We start from the raw sequence: 27,721 nt of genomic DNA on the forward strand, positions 1-27,721 counted from the left end.
GTACAGCAGAGATGACACCTCTGACAGCTGCAGTTTTGCTGAAAGCTATGGAGTTTAGAATATCATTAGTTTTAAAAGGGCAGCCAGGCAAGGTGAACTTATTACTCAAAAGTAGAGGAAGCTGGAGAGTTTCCCCCAATCCTTGTCTCTATCTACAGATTTACACCCACATCAACCTTGGATAAGAATTCTGTTTATTGTGGTTTTTAAAACACTCTGTCACAGACTTAATCTACAAAACAACCCCCAAAAATGAGGCACTACCTCTGTCCTCTGGAGGTTACAGAGGTTGCTCTCCACCATCTTATCTGCATGGCGAATAGTGCTGCAGTTTTAGGTCCCAGAAACATGGACAGATTAGGCAGAACAAGAAGAGAGGATGCTGCTAGATGATTAGTATTCAGCCTAGTCTCCTGCTGGTAGTGGAGCTCGTAGTCAATTGGCTTCCATTAACCTGCCAGTCTGCTCTTCATTACTTCATTAGAGCCTGCATGAAGGTTTGAGGAAGTGCTGTCACAGTCCAGGGACTGGGACTGACTTCTGACTCGCTGCAGCTCAGCCATCAGACTTTCCTCGCCTTGTGGCTGCTATCCTCTGCATTATAATCCATTTGTGTATAATTCTTTCAGTGCACCCTGTTCTTCCAGGCCTTTTTAACTTTGTGTCAGTGTCCAAGAGTGAATCATAGCAATGTATTCGGCATGCTTAGGAGAATAGCAGTCCCAGCAGTGGATGAAAAGACCAACCTCAGTTGGTTTGTGCGGCTGATTCACCACCACAGTACCTTTTTGTTTTGTTCATCAAACCTCTGCTTCCCTCCTGCAGGGAACAATATTTATGACTCATTCCCATTGCAGCATCGCAACTTTCTATCTGACAAACTACACATAAGCGTGTGTCCACACACACATCCATACATTTAGACAGGACACACACTCACACACATACACAAACTTATCTTTTAAGAGTGTTAAGAAAAGCTACAGTAAGGCATATGTTGGCTAAGAGCGTTTGAACATTTATCCGCAAATTCTCTCTACACACACTATACGTACTTTGCCGTGCTCATTATCTTCTACCTTATGGGATTGTTAAAGAATTTATTAAAAGAATATATTAGAGGTGAATGTTCTTTTTAAATTGTCTCAAACATTTGTCCACATAAAGGGACTCTCCGCGAATGAGGTACTAAAGATTTGAATGTAATATAAAGTTTTTTTTCTCCACGTTACACCTCACTTGATAAAGCAGGGTTTCTAAGGCTGTGCATAGGCTGCAGATATACGTTTTGTACTTTTAATGCTTCTGAGCTCTCTTATTTTTTCAGGAAAGAAGTTCAGTCAAAAATTATTCTCCTCAGACTTCAAAAGACAATGCTTGAGGGCCTCGAAAAAGGAGAGAAACAATTTGAAAGTGAATTCTTTGTTGAAGTTTGCCTCCTGATGTTGGTCGACTGCTTCCTGGCATTTCCATAGGTGATTTTCTTTCCGTCTAGCTCATGCTGTTAATCCCTTCTCTATTAATTAAAGGTATTAAAATAAGTTCAGGTTCATCCATACTGCTTAAATATTTCTTTTGCATACAAAATACAAACCTGTGCATGCAGGCGGAGCTTATTATGAGTATAATATACAGCATTCAAAAGTATGACATATGTTCATATGGTTTAGTGTTTTTAAGTTGTAACTGATTTCCAAGTAGGACTAATATGTTTCTGTGTTCTGCATGCTCGTTCATATTTAGGGTGATCTCCTACATAAATGAGGCGAGGCAAAGGGGAGTGTCACCTCGCTCCCTGGGTTAGGGTGGATTTCCTGCTCGTTATAGTCTCACATAAACAGTTAAGCAGAGATGCGCTGCCAGTTGACTCATGCGGTGACGCATGCAGTGTTTACTCAGAGGGAGCACAAAAATAAACAGCGAAATGAAGTGAAAGATTAATCACAATGCATAAAGATTTTTATTTGCCATTTATTTTTCACTGAGGCAATTTTTAGTTCATTTGTTTTATTCCAATTACAGTAACATATCGTTCCGTTCGGTCGTCTTTGTGTTATTTTGACACGTGGGTTGATGTAATATTTATGAAAGAGAGAACTCCTGAGCATTCAGACACATGTCGCTGTGAAGTTTCACAAAAGACCTTTTAGTTGCGTCTTAAGATCAGAACTCAGAAGTTGAAGTGTCCTATTTTTGGCTCAACAATGGCAGGAAAGTCAGGCTTGAAGTGAGACGAAGTTGAGCACGGCTACTCTTTGGTGTTTGCTCTTTGATCTGGTGGAGCTTTGATAGACCCCTGAGGATGTACTTAGACTGTCCATGTCAAGTTGGACCTCTGGTTCCTGTGAGTCATGTGGCTCTTTTTTTTTTTTCTTTTCCCTTTTTCTCTGGTCGAGATGACCTTTCAGTGCACACTAACAGTCAGAAAACACAATACAACCTTACACAACCGGAAAGAAAGTGTGGAAGCAGTTTAGAAGGTAATACATTGTGAACATAGCCATTTTCTCCTCTGTTTCATTTATTCAACAAAGGGAGGTTGATTTTTTAGATCAAAGCCGATTTTTATTACAATTGTCTTGAATCAGTGAAATTGCAAAGGGAATGGAAGGAGACAGGCAGGATGATATCCAAACAAATGAGGAAAACAAATCATCAGCACGGATTATGTTTGCTGGAGACAGTCATGAGACATAGAACAAGTTGTACAAGAGGAAAAGAAATAACTTTTTGAAACTTCTTTTCATTTTGTGTTTTTGTCTTTGATTGTGTTCCATCGTGGTCTGCTCTTTGTCTCTTTGAATGATGAGTGAGCATGCACAAGTACACCTAGCTGTCTTTCCTCTTCTCCTTGACTGCATCAATCTCCCCACAGCTCAAACACACACATACACACACACACACCACCTACCCAAACCCCCACTCCATCTAATTCAACCCACTCAGACTCATTGTTAAGGGGACATATTGGAAAACCATTAGCTCTCATTATGCTTTATAGCGCCCGTTCTCCCCATTCTGTCTTTTAATCACAATCCATCCCCTCGTGTGTGTGTGTGCGCGCATGCCTTTTTGTGTGTGGCTGTCGGCATGTGTGCACACTCTAGCCACCCCTGCTCAGAAGACTGTAATGAACCACTTTCTCCGTAATGCATTTGGGACACCACAAAGTCCTCCCCACCCGTCCTCCTGCTTTTTATGGGGGAGTCAATAGCACAGGCGCCACCTTTTATGGCAGCTCCTCTCAGCTGCGGCAGTGTTGTGCATTTGTGAACCGTGTCAGCCAAATGGGATCGAATCCTGTGCAATACAAATAAAAAGAGATTGGAGTGAATAGGGTATGGATTCCCTTTTTATATGAACTCCTCGTAGAGGTAAAAACCCTTATAGGAAACCTTATGAGTATCCATTCGCTCCTTGTAACTCCAAATAACCAGGCTCTCGTAAAGTGTTGAATATCCTGTTACTGCTCTGTATTGAATTGTGCTCGGGTCTGATCGTCCATGACAGTGTGCGTGTGTGTGTATATTTGTATGTGTACGTGTGTGTGTTTTTCTGGCAACAGGGAAAGGTGGCAATTTTGACCATATGTTCTGTGACGGACACACAAAAACACACATACACTCGCCTGTACGTACACACACACACACACATTTGTAATGAGTGGATTTAAATTCTGGTTGTTCTCTCCCGGGCCAAGGCAACTGTCATCATTGTGCAGCAAAACTCCCATAATCCATCTGTGGCATGACAGCGTCCTAACAGCTCCACTTCGCAGAAAGAAAAGCTATTCTTTATGTCTCTCCGATTCTCGATCTCTTGATTTTTTTTTTTTTTTCCATTTTCATTTCTCCTCCCCTCATCCTCTTCACATTTTCCCTCCAGACTCTGTTTTTTATTCTCTTCTCTTGTCTGTCTTCGCTTTTCCAATTACATTTTTTTCCACTTAATCTCCTTTTTCTCCAGAAACTTTTATCCGGGTTTGATTACAGCAGAGAGGCTTAGTGGGGAAAAAAAACCCACATATAATGATAGCTTGAAATTATTGTTGACCACGATGATGATGGTAATGAAGATATTATTAATTTTAATTACACCATCAATGGTAATGATAGAGGTCTGAATGACAATGACACTATTAATGGTGATGATTAAAGTGCAGGATGAGGATGATGATAAAGACAGCGTCAATAGCTGTGATAATGGTGCTTGCTTGCTTTCTGAGCGGTGTCCATTTTTTCACCTTGGCACAGATGGAGAGAGGCAGACGGAGGGGACGGACGCCAGCCGTAAGAGGGACACTCGCTCCTCAGCCGGCCACCACAAGAGTGAGGACACCAGTGACAGCAGAGAGGACGAGGCTGCAGTGAGTCTTCTTTTCTGTCTCAACACTCTGGACAGAATATTAATGCAATACCACAACCTAAACACACGCACCCTAACCGCCCACATCCCTCTGACTAAGCAGCGGTGAGGTTTATTGCTCATGTGTGCGTGGAGGAGCTCATCAGGCCTCCAACAATCACAGTCTATGTCTTAATTATCATCTAAACCTTTGGGCTCTGTTCTTTGTGCACCCACTGATTGGTGCTCTGCAGGTTCCCCTCTCTCTGCTTAATGGAATAGAGATAAGGGACAATACAACATAAACTAGATAAAGGTTTAGATGTGTTAAATTCGCTAATGTAGGTGGGGAAAGGTTTAAGAATCTGATCAGATTTTCTGTTTTGAAACTTTTCTTTTTGTTTGTTCAAACCCATCGTGACCCACCTACTGCACTGAATTTAAATAACATTCCCAGCTCGGTGAGGGCACAGCTGAAAATATATTGTGAATACATCATGCAATCTTTCCTCCTCCTCAAGCTTTTGTTTCTGTGATAGTTTTCATGCTGAGAGATGTGAATGTAGACAGAGTGAAATCCAGATAGCAGCTCGACATGAGATGGAGTTTGGACCACCGCCAGAGATCATTAGCACTTGGTGCATGTAGCCATACACCAATGAGACAATCTGACACTGTAACTCTTTTCCCCCCCTGACACTGGGTGAATTTTTGGGTTAAGTACAGCAATTTTGGACACAGATAATTTCCAATTACTGCAGGACCTGCAGAGCACATTAGCTCTGACTGTGTGTTGAAATGACAATCTCTTGTTGTTTTCAACAAGCGGTCCAAATGAGGATTATTATCAAATGCTCCTCCAGAAAAAACTGCAAAATATGAGTGGCGATAAACAGTGTGTCTGTCTTTACTTTGACAACGCAGCTCCAAATCTGTGCCCAAACACAGTGGGTAAATGTTTATGGTCTGTCCTGAATGTCTGCTAAAAATGGATTACAAATGAGAAATATCTTGCTAACTAACAAAGCCAGGAAATGTTGGTTTTATACACAACTTCTTATTTTTGGTTGATGGATTTTGATTCCAAAATGTGAAAACCACTAAAAATAAGATCTCTGCATCTCTCTGGGTATGTCAGACCTTTGTCTATCTTTTCATACATACATTTTGTGTAGTTTTTTATGTCTGCTTCAGTCAAGTTAAAAAAAAAGAAAGAAAGAAAAAACTCTTTTAATACTCTCAAAATTCAACATTTATCTTTTGGCCATGAGGCAGACAATTTATTATTAGCCCCTCACCTCTTCTTTCAACCTCAGTTGGTTTCCATGCTAGCACTTGCCACTCATGTTGTCAGGCTGGAATGATATCTTGCCTGAGGCTCAGTTATCTGTAAACCTACCTGAGGTGCCAAAGAATCAGGCCATGCAGGAAGACAATCTGCAGTAATTAAATGTTCACCGTGTGTTATGTGGATGTGTTGAATGTTTGATATCAAAATCAGAGTTGTACAGCAAGGGATGCAGGTGGAAACAGATTAATGAGATCTATCAGATTTAGTTATTGGTATTTTGATAATAAAAAGCTTTCACCTCGCCGCCTGCTAGAGAGGATCATTACACTGAGCTATACGGGAAGTCCCTGAGAAGCTGCTGTATGTGGAATGAATTCAAATGAATCAAGCAGCCAACAGTACAGTTTATTCTATAAAATATATATTCTATAAGATATAAGATTTTTTGCTTCTATTAAAATCAAAATCTACACAACTACAGGTGATTTTTTTCATCAATATGCCACTATGTCTATCTGTCAGACAAATTTCACTGTCTCATATCACAGTGGTCACACTGATTTCTGCACCTGCACCACATCACTGATACATCTGACAGGCAGCCTAACATCACTCTAATACAAACACTTTTGCCACATGAAACATGCAGTCTGCACATTTCCACACACAAGTAGTAGCTGCGGGAGTTTAAGACCCGAACACAGTCAAAGTTAAAACCCAAATCGTTACGATAACGCTGTGTGGCTGTCGACTAGCTGAGGGTACAATCCCGAGAAGAAGACGACGATATATCTTATTCCATAAAATGCAGTCGTCTTCAAAATCGATTTATGTGAAGGCTTTAGGAAATGTGCTTGGAGAGATAAGAGTCATGAAGGGGAAGCCGGCAGGTTTTTTTTTTTTTTTTTTTTTCCTGAACGGCCCTCCTCTAAACTCTGAACCTGCCTGATAGCGTTAGGGATTCTCTTCTATAACAGTCAAATGAAAAGCGGCTCTCGGGGCGAGTAAGTCTCACGCACTGAAGCTCAAATATTCGCCTGCACTGTAAGCATTCTGCTGAAGTCACTAGATGTGTCAGAAAGTTTATGCCATGCTCTTTAGGAATTTTAATAGCGTCTCTTTGTCATTTGTTCCCTAAACGATGGGTTATAGATTTGGTTTGCTTCAAACAATGATCACTTAGATGAACTGTGTTCATACTTGGATGGTAAACACACTCTAAATCGTCCAAATTACAATATAGTAGATAGAATTGGCCTGCTGCAGGAGGTGCTTAGCTGGATTTACGATCAGTAAAGTATAAGACTGAGCTCCATTTATGGTCATCTATGATACTGCTTTATTTGTAAAAAGCACTTTTCCTTTCAAAGGTGTTTGTGTGTGTCAACATACCTCACCCTTAAGACCTTTCTGCTCAGCTCTATAACAGCATTTCTCTTCATCTATAATTTATGCCCATTTACCAGCGCCTTGTTCCAGCAATGTTTGACCTCTAAGTGTGCGTGTGTGTGTGTGTGTACCGCATGCTACATTTCACATCTCTCAAGACTTTGCCGCTCATACAGCACCAACAAACTCGAGTAAACCCAGAGCAACATAATTGACACCTTCAGTCGATGTGACGCTGCTCCGGCGAGAAGACTCCCTCACTTAGAAAATGTCAGCGCCAAAGGTCAAACCTGTAGTCCGTGCGTCCAGACCAGATAGCAAAAGATAAGTTCAACAACCAGACGTGCATGTGTGTGCGTCCAAAGAAAGACAAAGACAGAGGGAAGGATGATTTAGTGTTTATTGTGCTGTAATATGTGTCAGGCAGATGGAGCCCCCCCTGCCTTGGTTGCCTCCTCTGTTAAGCTCCTCTTGTGTTTTGTGCTGCACTAATAGCCAAACTAAAGCTGCCATTTCAGACATTTCAGACAATGAAACTAAAATGGCATGGATGAAAACAAACAGAAAAGCCCTCAAGGCTATGTGCTCTCAAAATTAATAGACAGCCTAAAAGAATATGGAATGACCTTATTGCTATTGAGCAGCACAAACACTCAGTCTGGGTCTTCTAGCAGGAAAATACAAGGACTGTCACAGACATAGATAGAGAACAATATTAGTGCTTTAATGAGAACTTTTATGAGACATGCATGTCTTATTACATCTCTAAATGACAATTTCACTCGTTCATTTCTCTGTTTCTCACAATTCCTGCCTCTTGCTTCTTCCCCTAAAAATGCAAGTGATGGAAAGAGCAAAGTGGCATGCTTGGTGTGAGCAGAGGTAAAGAAGAGGATGCTGGTTTCTGATAAAAGCCTCAAAAGTGTGGCCTGCACCTTTCTTGTTTGTTGTCAAACGGATGGGGGGAAGTGGAAAAACACAGTGAGTGTTAATCTGAGCTCATCAGAGAGCGAAGTGGGAAAGGCCGGGAGAGGGTAAAGAAGAGGACAGAGAAAAAGAAAGACATGGGCAGATGGAAGGAAACAAGAGAAAATCAGAAGTAAAGAGAGGTTAGAAGTTGAGGAGTGAGGTCTTCTGTAGAGGAAGTAATTACGTTCCTCTTTGCTTCTGTGAAAGGCTGTGAATGAGCAGCAAATGTTTGCCTCTGCACCTTTCTTTCTTTGCCTGCAAATCACTAAAATTGCAGCTTAAATAGTTGACTCTGTGTCAGAGTTTGCAATTGCAGGAACTGACTTAGGGTGCTTTTTTTATTTATTTATATATTTTGTTTTGAAAGACATATCTCTCTCTGGCCACCTGCTTTTCAAGACGAAACCCCCAATAGATTTACACGGTCAAAATGTGTGTGTGTGTGCTCCAGGTGGTTACCACTTTGTCTGACACTACGGTTATATAAAGCAAGGTGTTTTCTTGCCCTCGTGCCATTTGGCGCATACATATTACCATGTATGTGGGCATGTGAGTGTGAGTGTGAGTGTGTGTGTTGTTAATATGGATGAGATGTGGATTCTGTGCTCTACTCCCTGCTTCACCTGACAGTGGCAGATTGCTTTCGTGGGGCCGCCCCTTCATCTCACGTATCTGATGAGAAGGAAGAGTGATGAAGGCAGAAGTGGAGGGTCGGAGGAAAGTTTCAGAGTAGACAAAAAGGCTGGAGGACAAACAGAGGCAGAAGCAAAGAGCAGATTTGATTAAACTGAGAATCATTAACATTTATTGAAAGATAAATAAAACGAGGAAATGCCAGCCACTGATTAGAGATAGATGGTTATTCAGAAAGCCACACTAAGAAAATTGAGGAGGAACAAACTAAAGAATGAAAGACAAACACATTTATATTAAAAATGTGATAACTTGATTTCAGTCAGATTTATACAGCCAGCTCCTGTATTCAGCAGAAGACAGATCCTGAGCCCTGCTCTTTAAAATCGTTTGTAAATGGTGGTAGTCTCTAAATCTAGCTGATCAATTCTGACCTTTAAACCAATTTTAACTATGCTGTGTAGAACGTGTCTGGCTGCTGCTTGAATGTCTGCTCTCCTCTGCTTATTTGTTCTCCCCAGATCCTATCCTCTCACCGTGAGCTTCTATTGTTATATATTTTTTGCTGCTATGATGAGTTACCGCAGTGTGAACAACCATGTCATGATCGATCGCCTGAACCGAATCAGATTCTGATGTCACATGTCTCATAGTCAGTGTCGTACGTCAAGCTACTTCACTACTACTAACTCCTCGTCAGCAGCAACATTACATTAACTTTCAGCCATATGTGTTGTATGATAAAATAATTAAAAATATAATATATATATATATAAAATATATATATATATAAAATATATATATATATATAAAATAACTGTAGGGGAGTAAAGTAATGGATTTATGTAGTGCTGAGGTTCTTTGATAGCATCAACCTTCAGAGAAAAAAAGCTGAGATGGAGAGGTTGTGTTAGGTCGTATTCCATCACTGTCGGAAAAATTCAGTTATAATTGATTATTACTCATCATTTAAATGTTTTAATGATAATGAAACATATGTAACCATATTTTTTTTTTCAAAAACACCTACAATACCAATAACATTTAATATACAGAACTTAGAGGACGTGTGTTTCGAAGGGTATGCACAGAAAAACTGAACAGAGACACCGTGCAGTCACTTTTCATGTCAAGAACACAAGAAGCAGATGAATGATTTTAACCTCCTTGCTGCCACTTGCCTCCCCCATAACATTAGCTGTTGCTGGCTGATAAACGTTATCAGTATTACTTGCTTGTCCTTCTTCCCCCACCACATCAGTCCCTACTTTTTCACCTCCTTTATCAACCACACCACAATTAATGGGCTTTCCAAAGAAACCTAGAACTTCAGCTGCTGTGACATTTTGTGATAGCAAGACTATGTAAGGATACAGCCAACCAAGGTGGTGGTTAAAGCTAGCTAGACAACAAGGTCTTGCCTACTAGACAGTAGCTTATTAACATGCATGCCACCAACAGGACAAAGGGGGGTCTACAAGTGGTCATTGCCAGTGTTGCATGTGGATTACTTAACATTATGCTACTGTGAATCTGTCATAATCACAGACTGTCATCATATTTTTCTATCAATTGACTGCTGAGGTGCTACATCACACAACAAGGACCTTCATCTAGTACATGTACGGACCAGCCTGAATCAATCATGTATAGGTAAAAAAAAACACACTATATTATACATCATCATCATCATCATCATCATCATCATCATCATCATCATCATCATCATCACACACACACACACACACACAAAAAGAGCAGATTATTAAAGTTCAGTGCATTTTCCTAGACATTCATAAGACAGACAGAAGATCTGTTAGCCAAGGTAAAGGTCTGCAAACCAGGTCATAGTGCTGAGAGGAGAAGAGAGCACGGGAGGACGAGTGTGAGGAGATATTTCACAAGAGACTTGAGAGAAAGGGCTGCACCATTGTCTTTCACCTGACGGAGATTTTAATCATAGTGGCAATTTTACAGTGGCTCATAAACTGCAGCAGCCAGGCCTCATTGTTAACCTCCAATTGCTTTCAGGGCTGTAAATATTGTCGCCTTACATCGCTCTGGCCTTGCCGATGGTTTATGGGAGATGCGTTGGTGCTGGCGTTGACACTGGGAAACTTCCCTGAGAATGATGAGGAGCAGAGTGCATGGACTGACTAGTAAATAAACACATGGCTGATCAGCGAGACTCAATACACTCAATCAGACTTGGCCATGATGATACAATACTGTGTGCACTAGCTGGGTTTTAGAGTAGGCTCCAAGTAATCTGTAAATGGACCCAAACATGGGGATTAGCATCATTGCGGAATTGCTCAATTTGACGGTGGAGATCAGTGACTAATTTTTTCAGGTACCCATTACATTTATTGTCATGGATTGAAAAGTATAGTCAACTGGGGATTCAGTGTGAGGAATCCAGGTGGTGACTCAGTGGCTATATCTGTGACGTTTGGTTGACACGGTTCTGATTGGATATGCAGCCAACCAAGTGGAAATGGATCTCCCATGAGGCATTTGGTACATCAGCCTGAACATCCTACCGTAGGATGAGCTCACACTGCATTCGTCACCTGTGATACAAAAAGAGTACATTTTTTGTTTTTTTAATCAAGATTATGCTAACTCACTCTTGGGTGAAACAAATAAGTGCTACATGTTGACAGTCTGAATAGGAGATGGAGGGATAATAGAGCTATTATTGGTAGACTTCTCTCTGTTGCTAAGTAAGCAAGACAGTAAGCTGTAAAGTATAAACTCAGTGCTCTTAGATAATGGTGGATCAGTTCCTCCTGAGACACTTAGGAATGACTTTCAGCAGTCATAGCAGAGGAAGGTTAATATACAGAAACTGTGACAGTGAGATTTACAATACAGAAATGACAAACAGACAGTAACCAACAACAGTATAGGGCAGACAGGATTAACATTAAGTAGTATTTCTTACAGCACACAAGTCACATGGACACATGAGGTCTGATTTTTGTCACACAGTAGTCTTATTTAGGAAGTTTACTGAAATGCAGATCCAAAAATTTGAGCACAAAAGATGTTTTAAAAAAAGTCGCAGCTAAAGATTCATATGGTCGATTTTTTTCTTCTCTTAAAATAAATGCAAACAGTAAAAAATTGTTTCCTAGGTACAGACAGATTTTCTGGTTAATATACAATTTAACATATCCATCATAGTCATATAGGCACATAAGTGCAATGACATTTGGGTTGTGCTCACTTGCTGTAAATTAAATCTACCCCCAAATAAGATGGGGGTAGATTTAATTTAGGTAATCTAGCTACACTGTTGGCTTGTTTACAGCCTGGCTGATCGACTGACTGCTCGTTTTCCCTTCGTCCCAGATCTTTGGTACTGTAAGTATAGAAAATGACGCTAGTTGTAATAAGTTATAAGTAATATGTGTTTTCTATTTATTAATTCCATTTTTGTAGTCGTGGATCAAACCAAATCAAAGGAATAAGACTGTATTGAGGATTTATCTGGTGTTTACATCTTAATTCAAACCTTTTAAAGCGCTGGTCCTGATGCAGCAATTTATATCCCCTTGCTAATTAATCTATTCCCTTGGATGTACATAATTTCACTTCAAACGGTTTGGTTAAACCGGAATCCTATGATAACTAGCTGCAACCCTGCAAACAGTGAATTCTTCCCTGCTATTTTTCAAACTTGGGGCTGTTGACAGCTCCGTTATATGAGGCTATCTGAGGGTTCAGTCCAGAATTGTTTTTCCTCCGGGTGCTTCAGTGCTTTCACTCATTCTCGCTATCACCTCTCAGGCATTTGTCAGCCTGGTGTTGGTTCACAGAGAATGGAGATCCAAGCTGTGGGCCTGCAATAAACTTACAGGCAGGGCTCCAGCACTGAGGTCGGCACAGTCTTCATACTCTGCACAACCGCAATGCCAACAGAGGGGATGGCTGCGTGCTCATGCAGTACACTGTACATGCCTACAGACAGGCAAGCAACTGTGGATGATAAACTACATCCATATACCAACCAAACAATTTATCTTTCACTTTTATGAACCTAAGAGCATTTAGCTTTAATTCCATCCTCTGTATCCCTGATAGCGAAGAAAAGAATTACACAGTCACAGTTACACATCACCCTCAATCCCTTTAGGCACACTATTGAATATGCCTCCTCTTTCTTTACTCGCTGGTTCCTACCAGCTGGCTCTGTTCCAGCAGTGTTCAGTGCTAAGCTGTTACCGGCTGGCTGTTTGCTGTTGCCGATCAGTTTCATGCTGGGGCCATGCTGTGTGAAGGTCATAGGGTCAGTAGACATGACACTAGACTATATGTCTGTTTCTTTTTCCCACCTCCACCCCTTTCTCTCTGTGGGGCCGTCTGTTACACTGATATGAGAGATGCTTGCTGAGTGTGGTCAAAGTGGACTGCTGATAGAGTCAATGAGTTCAGGGCTTCAGCTCTGTCTGTAGGAAGAAGAGACATTAAGTTTTGTTTGGGACACGTTCACCGGGTTGGAATGATGAGTAAAGTTTTATGTCTATAAAAATTTTAGTTTGGCAAGTCAAACTTTGGTCAGGGTTGGCTATACAGCTGGGTGATTTATGGAAATGTATGAATAGTTTTTGCGCTGTGTAAAATGTCTCCATTACAGTTATTACAATATGCACCAGACATTTTTTTTTCAAGAAGAAACAGGTAATGGCAGACTACATTTCCTATTTGAGCAATATGAATCGTCACAGTGTATAGAAAGGAACTCGCTGCAGTTTGTGGAACCAGATGGCTAATTGGTCCTGGATATCCCACAGTGAGTGGAAAAAGGGCACTGCAAACTGATCGGAGGTCTTACATTGTTTATCCATGTGAAATTCTCAGGTCGACTGATCACTAACCATTTTAATGAAATACTTTTACATATATATATATATTTTTTTTTTTTAAAGTTGTTGGAGTTAAGGGTTGATGTATATCTTTACCTGCACTTCTTTATTATCGTTACCCTGTCGTGAAGGAATTTGTTTTTCCCTCTATTCATCCTCTGGCTTTTTACGGCACTGACATTAGGTACTTGGAAATTTGTTTATATCGTAACTACTCAGACTTCTTATACATGGTACTGCAGTGTAGGAGGAGCAGGGTCCATACAGTAAGAACACAAAGAGCTGATGGTCAAAGGCCTTTGATGGGAAACCGCATTTACTCCCTGCAAGACAAACATATTTTAAGAGTTTAGTGTTTTGAATGTATTTAGGCTGGATCATATAAAATGGATCAGTCATCGATGTGTAATTGTGCGTAGAAGATGCCTGTGAAGTGTCTGCCAGATTAAACAAGCATGTGCTGCTCCTGCTGCCATTTGATAAAGAGAAACAAAAAACATGCACACCTCCATTTTTCTCTCAAGAAAAAAGCAAAAAAAAAAACAGTTAACAATAGAAACAAAGCAGGGATAAGAACCACACTGAATAAACACTGGAGGCAAAGCATTCACCGTCTCTCTTCATCGTTCTTACCAATCTCCACCACTCAGGCCTTTACTTGACAAGAGGAAGATAAAGAAGATTTGGCAGAGTAGCACCATGGATAAGTGGATGGATGGATGGATGGATGGATGGATGGGTTGATGTGAGTAATTGAACTGGAAGCAAAATGCTTGATGTGGGCATGTTGTTTTTCTGTGGGTCTAAGGAAGAGGAGGAGCTCATTCATTTGCATTCCCGTGGGAACATTTCCTGCTTTCATCAGTATTCCCTGTTTGCCAGAGTTCGTGCGAGTGCCGTATCTGCGAAGAGTTGGAGGGGATCTCGTATTTTGCTTCAGTTTTCAGCTTTTCTCTGGGGAGTATTCTATAGGTGCCAGTTTCCAGTGCATTTTTATTTTTCTTTTAGTCTGCACTTTTATCTGAGAGTGGCCTCAAAACATTTACCACTATATGGAGAGGCGCATAAGATGGAACTGATGTCCCGTAAAGAATAAGTACCGCTGATAAAAAGAGTGGTGACAATTTAAGAAGTTAATATTTGTGTAGGTGTAAAAATTTGCTTTTACAAACGATGTTTGGATTTATATGGCCCTCACTCCTACTGCAGTAATCTATTCAGATTGTTCTCGTACAGAAACAATATGTCTGACTTCCAAGGTCAGCGTTTCACCATTTCTGTTCTTGCTCTGTTTTTTGTGTGTGTTTGTCTGACAATCCCCTCATTTTGTTGAAGTGTGTCTCCAGTCTATTATGTACAGTCTCCTGCGGTGAACCAGCCCATAGGCCGTACTCCTCATTGATCTCTACTGTCCTCACGCTGTCCGGGTTGAGACCAGACTCTCGGAGCCTGTTGATTGATCTCCTCTGTAACGTGGCCTGCCTCACCACCCTCGGTCTTCTACCTTTTTCTCCTCTCATCTTCAACTCTTTTATTTGCCTTGTCATCACTTCAATGTCACCTCTGTGTCCTCTTCTTCTGCCAGTCTTCATCGGCTCCCCTTCTAGTATAATCTGGGCCAATGTCTATATGAGGTGTACATAATAACACTTTACTTCAGCTTGCCTATTTGGCTGTTTATGGCAGTATGTGCACACTATAATGTAGGTGTAAGCAGACTGGTTAGCAGCATTGTTTGATGTAATAATAAATATTTTAATATTTTATTATCATATATCATATATATCATATATTATTTATTTGTATATATTTTTAATAAATTAATATAGACATATATAATTACCATAACACACAAATACTATATTTAATCTTTATATAAAACATAAAAAAATAGATAATACATATTGTAATCATAATTGTGTTACTGATTCATTTATTAAGAAATCTTTATACAAACATTAGGGATGCTTCAGTGGATAAATTATAATTTGATGCATTAACAATAACAACAAGTTATAATTTGAGAATAAATATATACCTAACCGTATTTAAACAAATGTAGCTTTAAAATCATCCCAGTGTCATTTGTGCCCGACGTTTCCCGAATAACAAGACGTGACTGTAAACACAACACACATTTTTTTTTTGCATATTTCCAGAGAAATGTGTCTTCTTCTCTCTGTGGGTGTCTGACAGTAAGAAGAGTACAACATAATCACAGAATCTGTCAGCACTGGGGGAAACATGTTGGCCATACTAAATAAATGTTGTTATACAGCTGCTGTTCAAACACAAGGTCTGACTGCAGAATGAAAAAGGGGAAAAAAAGTTCATCAGAAACTGGTCAGAACTACAAATGAATGCTTCAATAATGTTCATTGTAATGGATTTGTACTGACAGACATGAGCATTAATAATGTAAAACCACCACCCATGCTTCCTCCTCCTCCTCCTCACTTTCTCTATCTGCTCCATAAGTGCCTTTGCTTCCACAGCCTGCACTACTTTTCCTCCTCACCTCATATTATAGGTACGGGAGAAGTAGAAGCATTTGCATTAACATTAAAATTCCATTTTACATTGGTCCATTATATGCCGGTGTAATGATATAATTAAAATGCCATAATATTTTAGTCAATATAACCTGCTGCACTTGACAGTTACAAATCACACTGCTGTGATTACCATAGAAACCGCAGTTCAAGTTTGACCTTTAAAAGTCTTGTAGGTATACGTAGGTGGTAAATGAAACAGGCTTCATTAACCAACTTTCCCGAACATGCCACACACGTCAAGTCACATCATATGATTTTTCACTTTACGTGCTGCTATAGCAACTCCCATGTCTCAAGTAATACTTTACAGGGAAAAGGGGTTAATGGACTTGAGATTAAACCATGAATTGGCGAGATAAAGGATGGAAGGTGATTATTCTTCATGTATCTCATCCTGGGATAATGACCTAAACAGGCCAACCAAGTAGTCTATTAATCTATGCTACAGTACAGTAGTAGACAGAGCGTGCCGCTGAAGTGCTTTGTTTGGCCCTGTTGTTATTGTCAGGATATCAATTTCTTTAAGCGTCCTTCTGGATTTATTCTGTCATTAAACAACTGACTGCCTTGATTTTTCTCACTTGAGCCAGTAGAAGTTTGCAGGTATATCGATACGCTAGTCGATGCTGCTGGCTGGGAGGCATGGATGGATCCGGAGTGGCCATTTCAGATTTGTGAGATGGCAGCTGGCGGGAGAAAACCAATTTTTATTGGCTTTTTCAATTTGCGCCTGACTGGACAGGAGCAACACTATGTTAATTGCAACCAGTGAGTCAATGGCATAGTTTGAGTGAGTGTCTCTTTGTCTCTGGTGTGTGCTTGGTCGTAATTGAAAAAACAGAGGAAGATTACTTCTCCTACTACTGTACATAAAGTAGAGATTTGCTGAACTACATTAACAGGTAACTGGCACTTAGAGATATATTTTGTATTCAATGTCAAGTTCAAAGTAATTATCATCACATCTAAAGTTGGTTACCTGTTTTTTTATATGTAAATTTGATGAACTGATGCTTTTTTCTGGCACAAATACTGTCCAGGTGCTTAGGATCAATATTTATACTGTAGTTGGAAAAAAAACAACATTTTATTGATAAGCATTAGCCTGATGCCAACGTTTAAATATAAAGGCATTGTCTTTTTGTGATAGATTATATGAGAGAGACAGATGACAAAGAGCATGTACAGAGAAAATTTCTCAAGCCAGTTAAATCCACACAGAGGACAATCTCCAAATCTTCGCCAGATGGCTGAAAATTGGCAACTGTTAAAAAGTTTTCCCTGAAGTATTTAGAACCATCCAAAACACAGCCACAGCCTGCGGGGCTTGACATGCCTCCATCATCTCACATCTGTTTAGCACTTCTTTTATTCAGCTGTCATCTGTTTGGGAGGGCTACCAAAAATTTGGATAGTTACCTTGAAGAATGCAGTTTCTCTTTTCATCATGAAATTGTGTCTGCAATTCTGCACCACCTGTTTTTTGTCATTGCTTTAGTTGGCAGAAGTAGTGTCTATGCTGGACAGGTATGTACAAGTGGCAGTGCACGATGGACGATGCCATATAAAGAAAATAGTGGGGAAAAACATCAATCTGATTCTCTGTTGTTACAGATTTTCTTATGGCAATAACTTGATGAGGGTGAACATTTAATTGTAATTCACTTTAAGTTTTTTTTATTCACTTTTAGATGCAGTGCTGCACAGAAGCTGCTGAAATAAAACTCACAAAGACTGACTAACGTGATGTGCATTATTTTTGGACTTTTTGGACTTTTCAACTATTTCCCATGTGTCTAGTGTTAAAAAAGCAACAAATAAATCTGGGGGCCTGGGAGCTCAACAGGTAGAACATGAATCCCATGTACGTAAGGCTGAGTCCTTGCTTCCTTTGTATGGTGTACAAGGCAGCAAGCCTATTGTCAAGGCCTACCAATATTGCAATATTGATCATCTCATCTCATTCTGTATGCATCAAGCCTCTCACAGGGTCAAGAGAATTCATCAAAAGATTTTATGTTGCTATAATTAATGTAACCACAAGTGTTTGATTTCCAGGGGAGGTTTATGTCTTATTTGCAGATGGGAGTTGCCAAGCAGTTAATGGGACCACGTGCAAACCAAACATCTATGATAATTAAAATCTACAGCAAAAAAAAAAACCCAAAAAAACAAAACACACTCATTCACTCACACTAATTCCACATTCCACACATGCAGTTGTAAAAGGGACAACTCATTTACATTTGAAAAATCCTTTTTTCTTTATTTCTTCACGAGTTCTGTAGTCACTGGTTGTAGCACAAAACAAGAACATGAGGAAGGACATGGTTTGATGATGCGCTCTTTGATTGGATCATTTTACTTGACTATTGTGTGAAATGTAGGATGAAGAACAAACTGAAAACAGTGAGTACTTTGGCTTTTTCATGTGGAAAAACTGTAATTTTGTCACAGAAAGTTTGGTTGAATTCGTATTACACCTACAGCCATAAAAGAGGGCCTGTATATTATACATGCTAAATGACCCGTTACACTATTCCCACAAACGTATTGCTATACATAGGAGAGGGAGTGCAGACAGTTAGACAGACTGGTGGACACAGAAATTGGACATAGATGTAATGGACACAGTAACAGAAGAACAGTTGAAGAGACATAGAGTGAGATTGAGAGAGCTGACCCCGAGCAACTGCCGTGTCACAACCAATCATTACTCTGCAATGCAATAAAAGTTCAAGATGCAATCATTTCGTTACTGCACCAACCAAGTTTTCTATGAATTTCTGTCAGTATGCTGAAGACTGATACAAGGCAGGAGAAGAATATTAACTGTACAGTACACAAAGGCCAAATCCTTCACATAATAACAGAGCGTGTTTATAGAAATGTGAGAATACATCACAAGCTTTGTATCATTGTGTTGAGTACTGTAGGAGTGAGCGGCATGTTGGTGTTTCTTTATACAGTATTACAGGTGGTAGTATATGATGGTACATAAGATGTCATCTCTGATCTGACAAGACGCCTGCGCATAGATGAAATTACTACCCACACACCTGTTTTATATCAATGGAGGATCCAGAACAATGTGGGCATGCTGTAAATAGAAGAGGACGCAGTGTCCTGGAATGAGCTATAAATTACCTTTCCGCCTCCGTCCAGGTGTCCGGAGATTGGGATGGACAAGTGATGGACGGATGGCTGAATGGATAGAAATGATAAGTCGGGATTGGTATAGGGACTGAGCGAGCATGAGGTCTGAAATGCACAAACAGATATTGAAGACAAAGGGGCGGCTTGGGATTGTGGGTGTTTATGGGCGAGAGGGAAACAATGACGGACTATGATGAAGATTCATTGTTCTTTTCTAGCTGCCATCTATCTCCACTAACATGCGCAGACACCGTTGAATACCCATGCCACCAAGTTGGTTTTTTGAGTTTTTATGTGGGTGCTGAAATAGAGCTGGTGTCAGAGAGGTTAGAGGAAGAATGATGAAATGTAAAAGTGAGGCAGAGTCCAGGTGTCAGAAAAAGTGCACAGGTTGTAAAAGGTGCCGTTTATATCAGTAAACACTTAATAATGCATTTTGAGTGCAGTGTTTTTATTACTTTTTCTTAGGTGTGTACAGTTCACACAACACAACATCTGTGAAACCTGACAGATGAAGCTGTCATGTGATAAAAACATAAAACCCAGAAACAATCCACTGTCTGGACCAGCCCAAGCCCCTTCGAATCCAGAGTAGTCAAAAATATAATGGAATCTGGATGGTGTGAAAAAAAATAAAAGCTTACCTGCAGTAAGTTTTCTCTGTCAGGTTTTCTGTATAATTTTATGAATAAAATTGCATTAATGTGACCTCAGTTCAGCAGTTTGCAGCGTGCCTGTTGCATCGAATGGAGCTTGTTGCACGTTGCTGTATAGTGGCTCCAAGGCTATGTTGGGTTGACAGAAACATCAAACACAAAGCAGCAGGGGCAATTTAATTACTCTTTGTCTGTCTTGTTGTCTTGGTGACAAAAAGGAAAGAGGGATGACGACACAACATGGAGCAACACAGAGGCAAGTGAGGAGAAAGTGGGTGCATAGACTTTTTTTTTATGGAGATGAGTCTAGTCCAGACAGGTGCATATGAGGAGAGAGCCAGAGAGACATTTATTTTAAAACTGTTTATTAACCGGAGGCCTCTTCCTCAAAGCTGCTCATGTCTGTCCTGTCTATTTAGGTTGCAGTGACAGGATTATAGAGGGATAGAAACAACATGGTAGAAAAAAGAATGACTCCAGGAGAATAGCAGGTGTTTTAAAATGTGTCACAAAAGTCAAAAATGACGGTCATCTGAAACACACACATACATGTGCGAAATCCATCCATGAGTTTCTTTCTTTCTTCGAGATGAAAGACGCAGCCTGAAATGGTCTCTAGGCCCTCGGGTGACAGCAAATTTTAAAAGGAAGCAAAAAAGAAAGGGTGAGAGAAGGATAAAAAGTTAAAAATGAAAAAAAAAAGAGTATCATCCCCTGGTGCCACAGGCTTTGCTGACACATCTCTATGTTTATTGAAGTGAAGTAAAAATTGAATCTGCTGTGGCCGCGCACCTCCTCCTGTCTCCCACTGTTCAAATGAAAAGTACTAAAAGAAAGCAAAGTCAAATAAATTGAAGCTTCTTTTTATTTTTACCTTTATGCTTATTTTCATAACCTCTTTTGTATTTATCCAAGCTTTCTAAGTGGAGCTTTTTCTTTTGTCATAGTCTCTTTGTTTTTTCTGATTATCTGGCTTTAGCCAGGACGCAAAGCTAAGGATAGGATTTGTTCTGATTGATAGTTACTTACACTGCTACCATTAATCCTGGTTAGTTTGTGCTTGTACCAAGTCTTTAAGGAGACTTTAAATGGAGTGCTTGACAAACAGAGCACTTAAAGAGCTTACCTAATAAGTGTTCCTTCATACATCTCGTCAGGGAGGGGCTGGTTTTGTATTAAGCTTTCACTTAACTCTCCCTAGACTTGAAGAAAAAGTTAAATCACATTAAATTAAACTGTATTTCTCAGTAGAAACCAAGGGAGAAAAGAGCTGGAAAATTGCCAGAGGTTGAAGGATGGAGGGAAGAAAATACTAAAGCAGGACAGAGGGCTCAGGAGTGCTGGTCAGCACAAATGCCAGTTGCAGAAATCGGGAAAGCAGCAGGCAACCTACATATCACAGATACCACATGTGAAATGTGCTGCAACACACATTCTACACTCACTATGTCTTATTGCTGTAAGTTCCAGATTTAACTGCCTGTGTAGTGCAATGCTCTTAAACACGTGGGCGCGTTTCTGATTACGCAGCTTTTTCTGAATACTTCATATTTAGAAGTCATATTTATTTTTCAAGGCTTTGTAAAAAAAAAAACGCTTTGCAGTCAATATTGTCCTTGGGTCGAGAGAAGGAGAGAGAGAAATTGGCAATAACAAGTTTCTTTTCTTTTGTGTCTTATGACAAACTGACTTTGCTCTTTTTTTGGCTGATGTTTTGGTCACCATTAAGACCTGGGTACAGCGGCTGATTTACTGTAAGACAGAGCTTGTGATGGCACAGAGTAACCACTATGACTTTTACTCAGTGGATGATTGCTTTTCACACTCTAGAAAAATGTATTGTTAGATTGTCGCTCACTACACGGGAGATAAAATACTGACGAGCCGTAATTGTCAATTGACAACAGCTGAAACTGCTGCGCGGTGCCAGTCACTTCGTGCCCCGGAGTGATAACAGAAGCACACCGCTGGCACAGCCCACACTTAGCTAACCTATAGGACCTTCCTCACAGCACACATTTTGACTTGTCAAACACGTGCAACTAATTGCTCCATTTTAGGTGATGCCGCTGTGCCAGTGAAGGGTAACTGCTTTCTGGGACGTCTAAATGAAACATTGTTAGTGTTTCATTACAGCTGTGCTTCACTTTATGTTTTGACAGGGTAAACTTTTCCTTAATTGGTAATGGAGGATGAAAAATACAAGAAGGCCAACAGTCTGGGAGAGCGGAGAAGAGTGGGAAAATAGTGTCTAAGAGGGGTATTTCTGTGGATATAGAAAGTGTCTTGGCAGAATAAGGAGATAGAAAGAAACATCTGTGCGTGAGTGTGTGACGTAAAGACAATGGCTATGAAGTCTGAACTGGGCATTTATGAGACAGAGTCAGAGAAGATTTGATATTTGACTATATATTTGACTATAACTGACAGAGTTAAGACTCAGACTCAAAGAGCAAACATGGAATAGTGGACTAGAGACTTCAAGGAGACACTGAGTTAGTCATTACAAGCCCCAGGAAGTCCACAGATAAAGCTAACAGTCTTGGAAGCATGCTGGCCATGTAACAACATCCACATTTGTGACATCCCATAGGGAACAGAGGGAGATAACATCCAACAATGTATTGACAATTTTATCATTTTATCAGAAAGGAGTTAGAACCCATGACTGAAGATGGTTGTTGTACTTTCAGAAGAAAAAAGAACCGACCTTGCATCATGAAGAAATTTTAGCAAAAAGGAACGCACATGCACAGAGTAGGAGAATTCCTCATGAAAAATGGAAACATTTTTTTTTTTTTTTTAGATATTTACAAACTTGGGCTTATTTTAATAATGAGATACATTTTGTGGAGAAATGTCGTACCAATTAAATTTACATATTTATGTATAAAAAATAATGTCAAGAGTGAACTTGTTTCAAAATTATACACAAGTATTCATTAAAAAAACAGACAACAGACGAGGTTAGACTGAAATGGGAGAAATAAGATGGACTGGTCATTTTGCAGGAAGAGCGTTGGGAAATGTTTTCAGTCCAGTCCACTTCAGTCCACACAGTTCAGGTCTTTGGACAGAATTCTGCTGGCAGAACTTGATTAGATACTTTGTAACCCCCAAGTTAAAATGTGGACAGACCAGGTGGTGGATAATTTCCACATATTTTGGAGCTGCCCGGCCATCCGGTCATGCTGGCAGGGGGTAACACGAGTGATAAGATTTGTGCTGATGGCATTGACTGCTCTTTCTCTACAATCTCTATAAATATTTGGGCAGTATTGCAGCTCATATATATTGGTGCAAGATCATTAAAGATGCTGTTAGCAGCCAGCACGAAAGTTGTAACATAAATATGGATAAAAACTGTGACTAACGTGATAAATTCCTGCGATACCTGAAGACGTGTCCCGGGATAATTCCTGAGCCATCACTCTATAACCTATAAAACATATATTTCCATCAGTCTGTATGACTACATGCGTGACTAACCTTTGTGTCTACACTATGATTTCTTATATGTTTATGTTTGTTTTACAAAAAAGACATTTATTTGGTCAGTTAATGACTTTGTTCTTTTCAGTTTTATCATATGACCCACTCTGTTAGGCTTTTCTTGTGCTAATGTCTGATTTGCTTGCTCTTTACATATCCTGACGAGGAAAAAAGACACCCTGTATGAGAGTTGCTATCAGTGTATTTATTCAACACGGCTAAGATAAGAAGATGTAAGTATTGATTGTAGGCACAGCTAATCTCCTGCACAGTCTCCATAATAGCAGTTGGCATCCTCTCAGTGTTGTCTTTACTTACGATCACAGATAATGAAGACATGACCACCTCCTAGGGGTCTTGCAGTTAGTTTATTGATCCCAGCAAGTTCCCCCAAAGCCAGTTTTCATTCCAGTGAAGTGTGTAACTGTGGCGTACTGAATTTCAGTCAGTTTTACTGCTATTGTTGTGTGGAGTGGGAGCCGTTAAATGTGCTATAGATCTTCTGTATGTGTGAAAGTCATGTGCCTCTGTGTCTACTGTAAATTGGTGGTCCATATACATTTTTGATTTGAGGTCACTTCTAGATTAAATGATCCAGAACATTAATATCTCTTATTAATAAACACTACATAGGTCTTCCTTTAATTCATAATTCACTTTAGAATTTTAATGTGATTCCTTTAACTAAGTAGGTGTGGAGTGGGAGGTGGAGGGAGTGCTTTAGTATCTTACATTTATTCTTTGATGTCCTACGACCAAATGAGCTGAGGTTTCTGGTGCCGTGTGCAGTAAACATTCTCAGCACACAGACATGATTCAGCTATAGACAGAGAAAGAGGTGGAAACAGAAAAGTATATTCAGTTTGTGTTTATTTGATTTTTTTTTAGATGCTGAGCACAGTTGTTACAATACACTTTAGAAAGTATGGACATTGTATCCATCACATCACCCCATAGGTTTCTGAAGAGCCGTTGTGAAGCTCAGTGTGTGGCTGCTCTGGCCCTCACCATCTGCCTCCACTGCCTTCCAGCTAATCTAAAAGATGCAAAAAGGTGAATTGTTGGTGGATCTGAGGCAGGTTGAATGACGCCTGGGTGCTCAAACAAGCCACCTATAACGGTACCCACCTGTCACCTGTAATATCATTTGAACATGTGAGCTGTATAGAAATCCACCCTCAATATAGTCATTAACAGGGAAATTAGCTATAGAGAGCAAACCATCTTTACACCAGGCTGTAAACATGTTTTTTTCTGCTTTGAAGTTGGACCTTTTAATATGGGGGCTTGTGGAGACTGACTCATTCTGTAGCCAGCCTCAAGTTGACGTTTATGTAACTGCAGTTTTTGGCACTTCTGCACTGGCTTCATTTCACAGCTCTGAAGGTTGCCACTTGGTTGTTGCACCCTTCATCACCTAGGAATGAAAAGTGGTACCAGCAAGGAATTTAGACTTTTAAATTTGTGTAGACATATTGATATGCAAATAAGATAAACCATACACATAAAGCTGCTGTAGAAAAGCAAAGCACCAGAACAGTTGGTGGAACAAGTGACAAAACTGCTGAAGCTAATGTTTTCCTTAAGGTTCACACAATATGCACATTTATTCAAACAAGCAGACAAGTTACATGTTTAGAAAATGATGAAACGGTAGTGCGAAATAAGTAAGCGCTTCCCAGATGTTTACAAAATGTGCCAGACTTGACCCTGCACTGTCTCCTTATGCTTGACATTGTTTCACTTTTGACTGCAGGCATAATGTAGCACCTTATGTTCTCTCACTATCAGAATCAATCTCTGTATAGAGACTTTTTTTGCTTCTCTTCATTGTTGTTATTAATATTATTGAAAACACCAGTGTCTTTTTGCCTGATAAAAAAAACATTTATTATATATCTGTTTTTTTCTGCTTAGGGCTGTGAGAAGACAGTCAGGCGTAAAAAATGTACTACATACAGTTTAATACACCGTTACCGTGAACATACCTGTCTCGTTAGACTATGGCCAGTCTGTTTGTTGGTTTGTGTGTCTCTGTGTCCATTTCTGTCTGAGACTGCTTCAGTTTCTCCGCAGCGGGCTCAGTGTTGATTAGGTCAGATTGAGCACTAAGCAGGTCAGCGATGATTGGCAGTTGACTGTTTGCCTGTTCTGTTTGCCAGCTGTCCCATGTCACACCGCATCAGTAATAATCAGCCTGGACAGAAAACTCAGGCCTAATATGGATGAAAGACCTCTGTTCCTTATTCCTCTTTTTCCTCCATATCTTACAGTGATAAAAAAGGAGTATGGGGTAATGCATTTTGTTGGTCCGACAGTAAAAAATGCAGTGCTCTTCCAACAAGCGGGGAGCATGGCACAAGGCTGGATTTCAGCTCAGATGCCGACCTTCTCTTCTGTATCCTCTGCATCTGCCCCGTGTCCCCTTCCAACAATTTCTCCCTTTCCGCTAATCTGACCCGTATCTTGTCCAAGCTCTACTTACATTGAATCTGTAATGATTAAAGGCACCTTTAGCTGTCTGTCCGCAGAGTACTTTTTCCTAAGCCTGTACTGACGCACTTCTCAGACACTTTTAATTACAGTGCAAAGATTACATGCCATTAAGTAAAGGGCTTAAGCTTCGCCTGCTCTCTCTTCACCACCTAACCTAATCAGTGAGCCAGATATTTTACTATCATTCTGATGCATTGCTGGCAACAGATAATGCAGCGGTATTATCTGAAATGTATTTAGATAACACATCAACTTTGAGGGCCTGAGGTGCTAAATTTAGATCTTAAATCAGAGGACCTGGGACATGAGAAATGACAACACAGACAAATCTTTGCAGAGCACTATTGATCCTAAGAGAGATTGCACTGCTTCTCACAGCCATTGTCCTTATATGCATGCTGTATTGATGTGGACTCCAACATGGCAGAAGTCTTTCCACCTCAGACCTGAATCAATAAATGACACACTCTGTGACATACATACTATGCAACATACGAACGCATTGGTGCACACATACAAGCAGATCTTATGCTTCTATACACTAGGATACACATCATCATCACATTAATATCTGTGCTCTGTAAGTACCCATGCAGGATAATAATTGCTCACCCTCTCCTCTTTTCTCCCTCAACTGTCTGCACATTTTCTTCTCGCCAATCCGTCCATCTCCCTTCCTCTCTCCACTCCTTCTTCATCGTTCGCATCTTATTGTCTCCCTGCCATACTCATCTCTGCGCCATTAATCTTCCAACCAATGAATTGGATCCACCGACTCTATCACTCCTATTGTCGACTGCAGCCGCCCCTTATTTATGTTCCATTTTTCTCCCTCTCTTCCTCACTCAGCCTTTCTACTGTTCCATTGACCGGCATGTAATTTCTCACATGAATAATGCAAGCAGCGAGACAAAAATAGTTGCACTTCTTCTTTCTCTTGGCTGGGATTTGTTCTGCAATAGTTTAACTGAATGCGATTGGGCTGATTTCTATTCAGCAGCGCCAGCCACTTTGTTAAAAGGAATAGGGATTTGGATGTAAAAGTACTGGGGCTCCCAAAGCTGCATTCTTACTGAAATAGACTAGAACAACTGATTGTGAGATCAGGGTGCAGATATATTCAACCTCTCAGCGCTTGTGAGTGCTGATCCAGGATCACTGAGGTGGTTCCCAGGACAGTCCTATTCATTAGCCAAGCAGACCAATCAACATATGGCAGTCTGCAGGCAAAAATGTGTTTCAGTTTCCAGCAGTGTTTGCTGATGTGCCAATGTTAGATATCAAAGTGGCCCGCTTTCATCAGTAAACTTTCGCTGCTTTCCAAAACAGTAGAGGCCATTTTTAATTTATCACAGACATGTTTGTAGTTGTGCATTTCAAATATCTTAGCCACGGTATAAACACTGTACTGATCTTTTGTTGCGGAGAACAGTAACTACACAAAAAGGGATGCGCATTTGTAGCATGGATCAAAGGCCAATGACTCATTTTTCACATTTCTCTTCTTTCTCTCCTTTCAGCCTTTGAAAAGAGCATATACTTTAAAGCACAGAATAATGCCAGTGGGACAGTGTGATGAAACACAGGAATTTCATCATGTATGCCATCTAGGAACACTGTCACCAGATGATAGGCTATGTCAGACAAGTAGCAAGCCTTGCGTTACCATGGTGAGTGTGTGAAGAATCAAGTATGGGTCACACTGAAGACATTTCTAATAATCACCTTGAGTATTGTAGCACTCCTTTCCCCATGATAGCATCCAAGGACTTGCATAAACATGTTTGAATCCCCACAAGAATCACTGTGTACCTACTGTAAGGGTAATTCGGGATATTTATAACTCCCTCTGTTGAGGTGGCATAATTG

At 40.2% G+C, this 27,721-nt stretch overlaps 1 protein-coding gene across 2 annotated transcripts in view; it reads left to right on the forward strand.

Annotated features, from left to right (window-relative positions):
• Positions 1-27,721, forward strand: part of b4galnt4a (beta-1,4-N-acetyl-galactosaminyl transferase 4a) — a 123,992-nt gene that overhangs the window by 35,628 nt on the left and 60,643 nt on the right. For both annotated transcript variants that reach the window (XM_019278602.2, XM_027272887.1), the window contains exon 2: positions 4,254-4,366. In XM_019278602.2, coding sequence (XP_019134147.2) covers positions 4,254-4,366 — 113 coding nt within the window. The remainder of the gene's footprint in view (positions 1-4,253; positions 4,367-27,721) is intronic.

Source organism: Larimichthys crocea, chromosome XXI, assembly GCF_000972845.2.
Source record: "Larimichthys crocea isolate SSNF chromosome XXI, L_crocea_2.0, whole genome shotgun sequence".
NCBI lineage: Eukaryota > Metazoa > Chordata > Actinopteri > Sciaenidae > Larimichthys > Larimichthys crocea.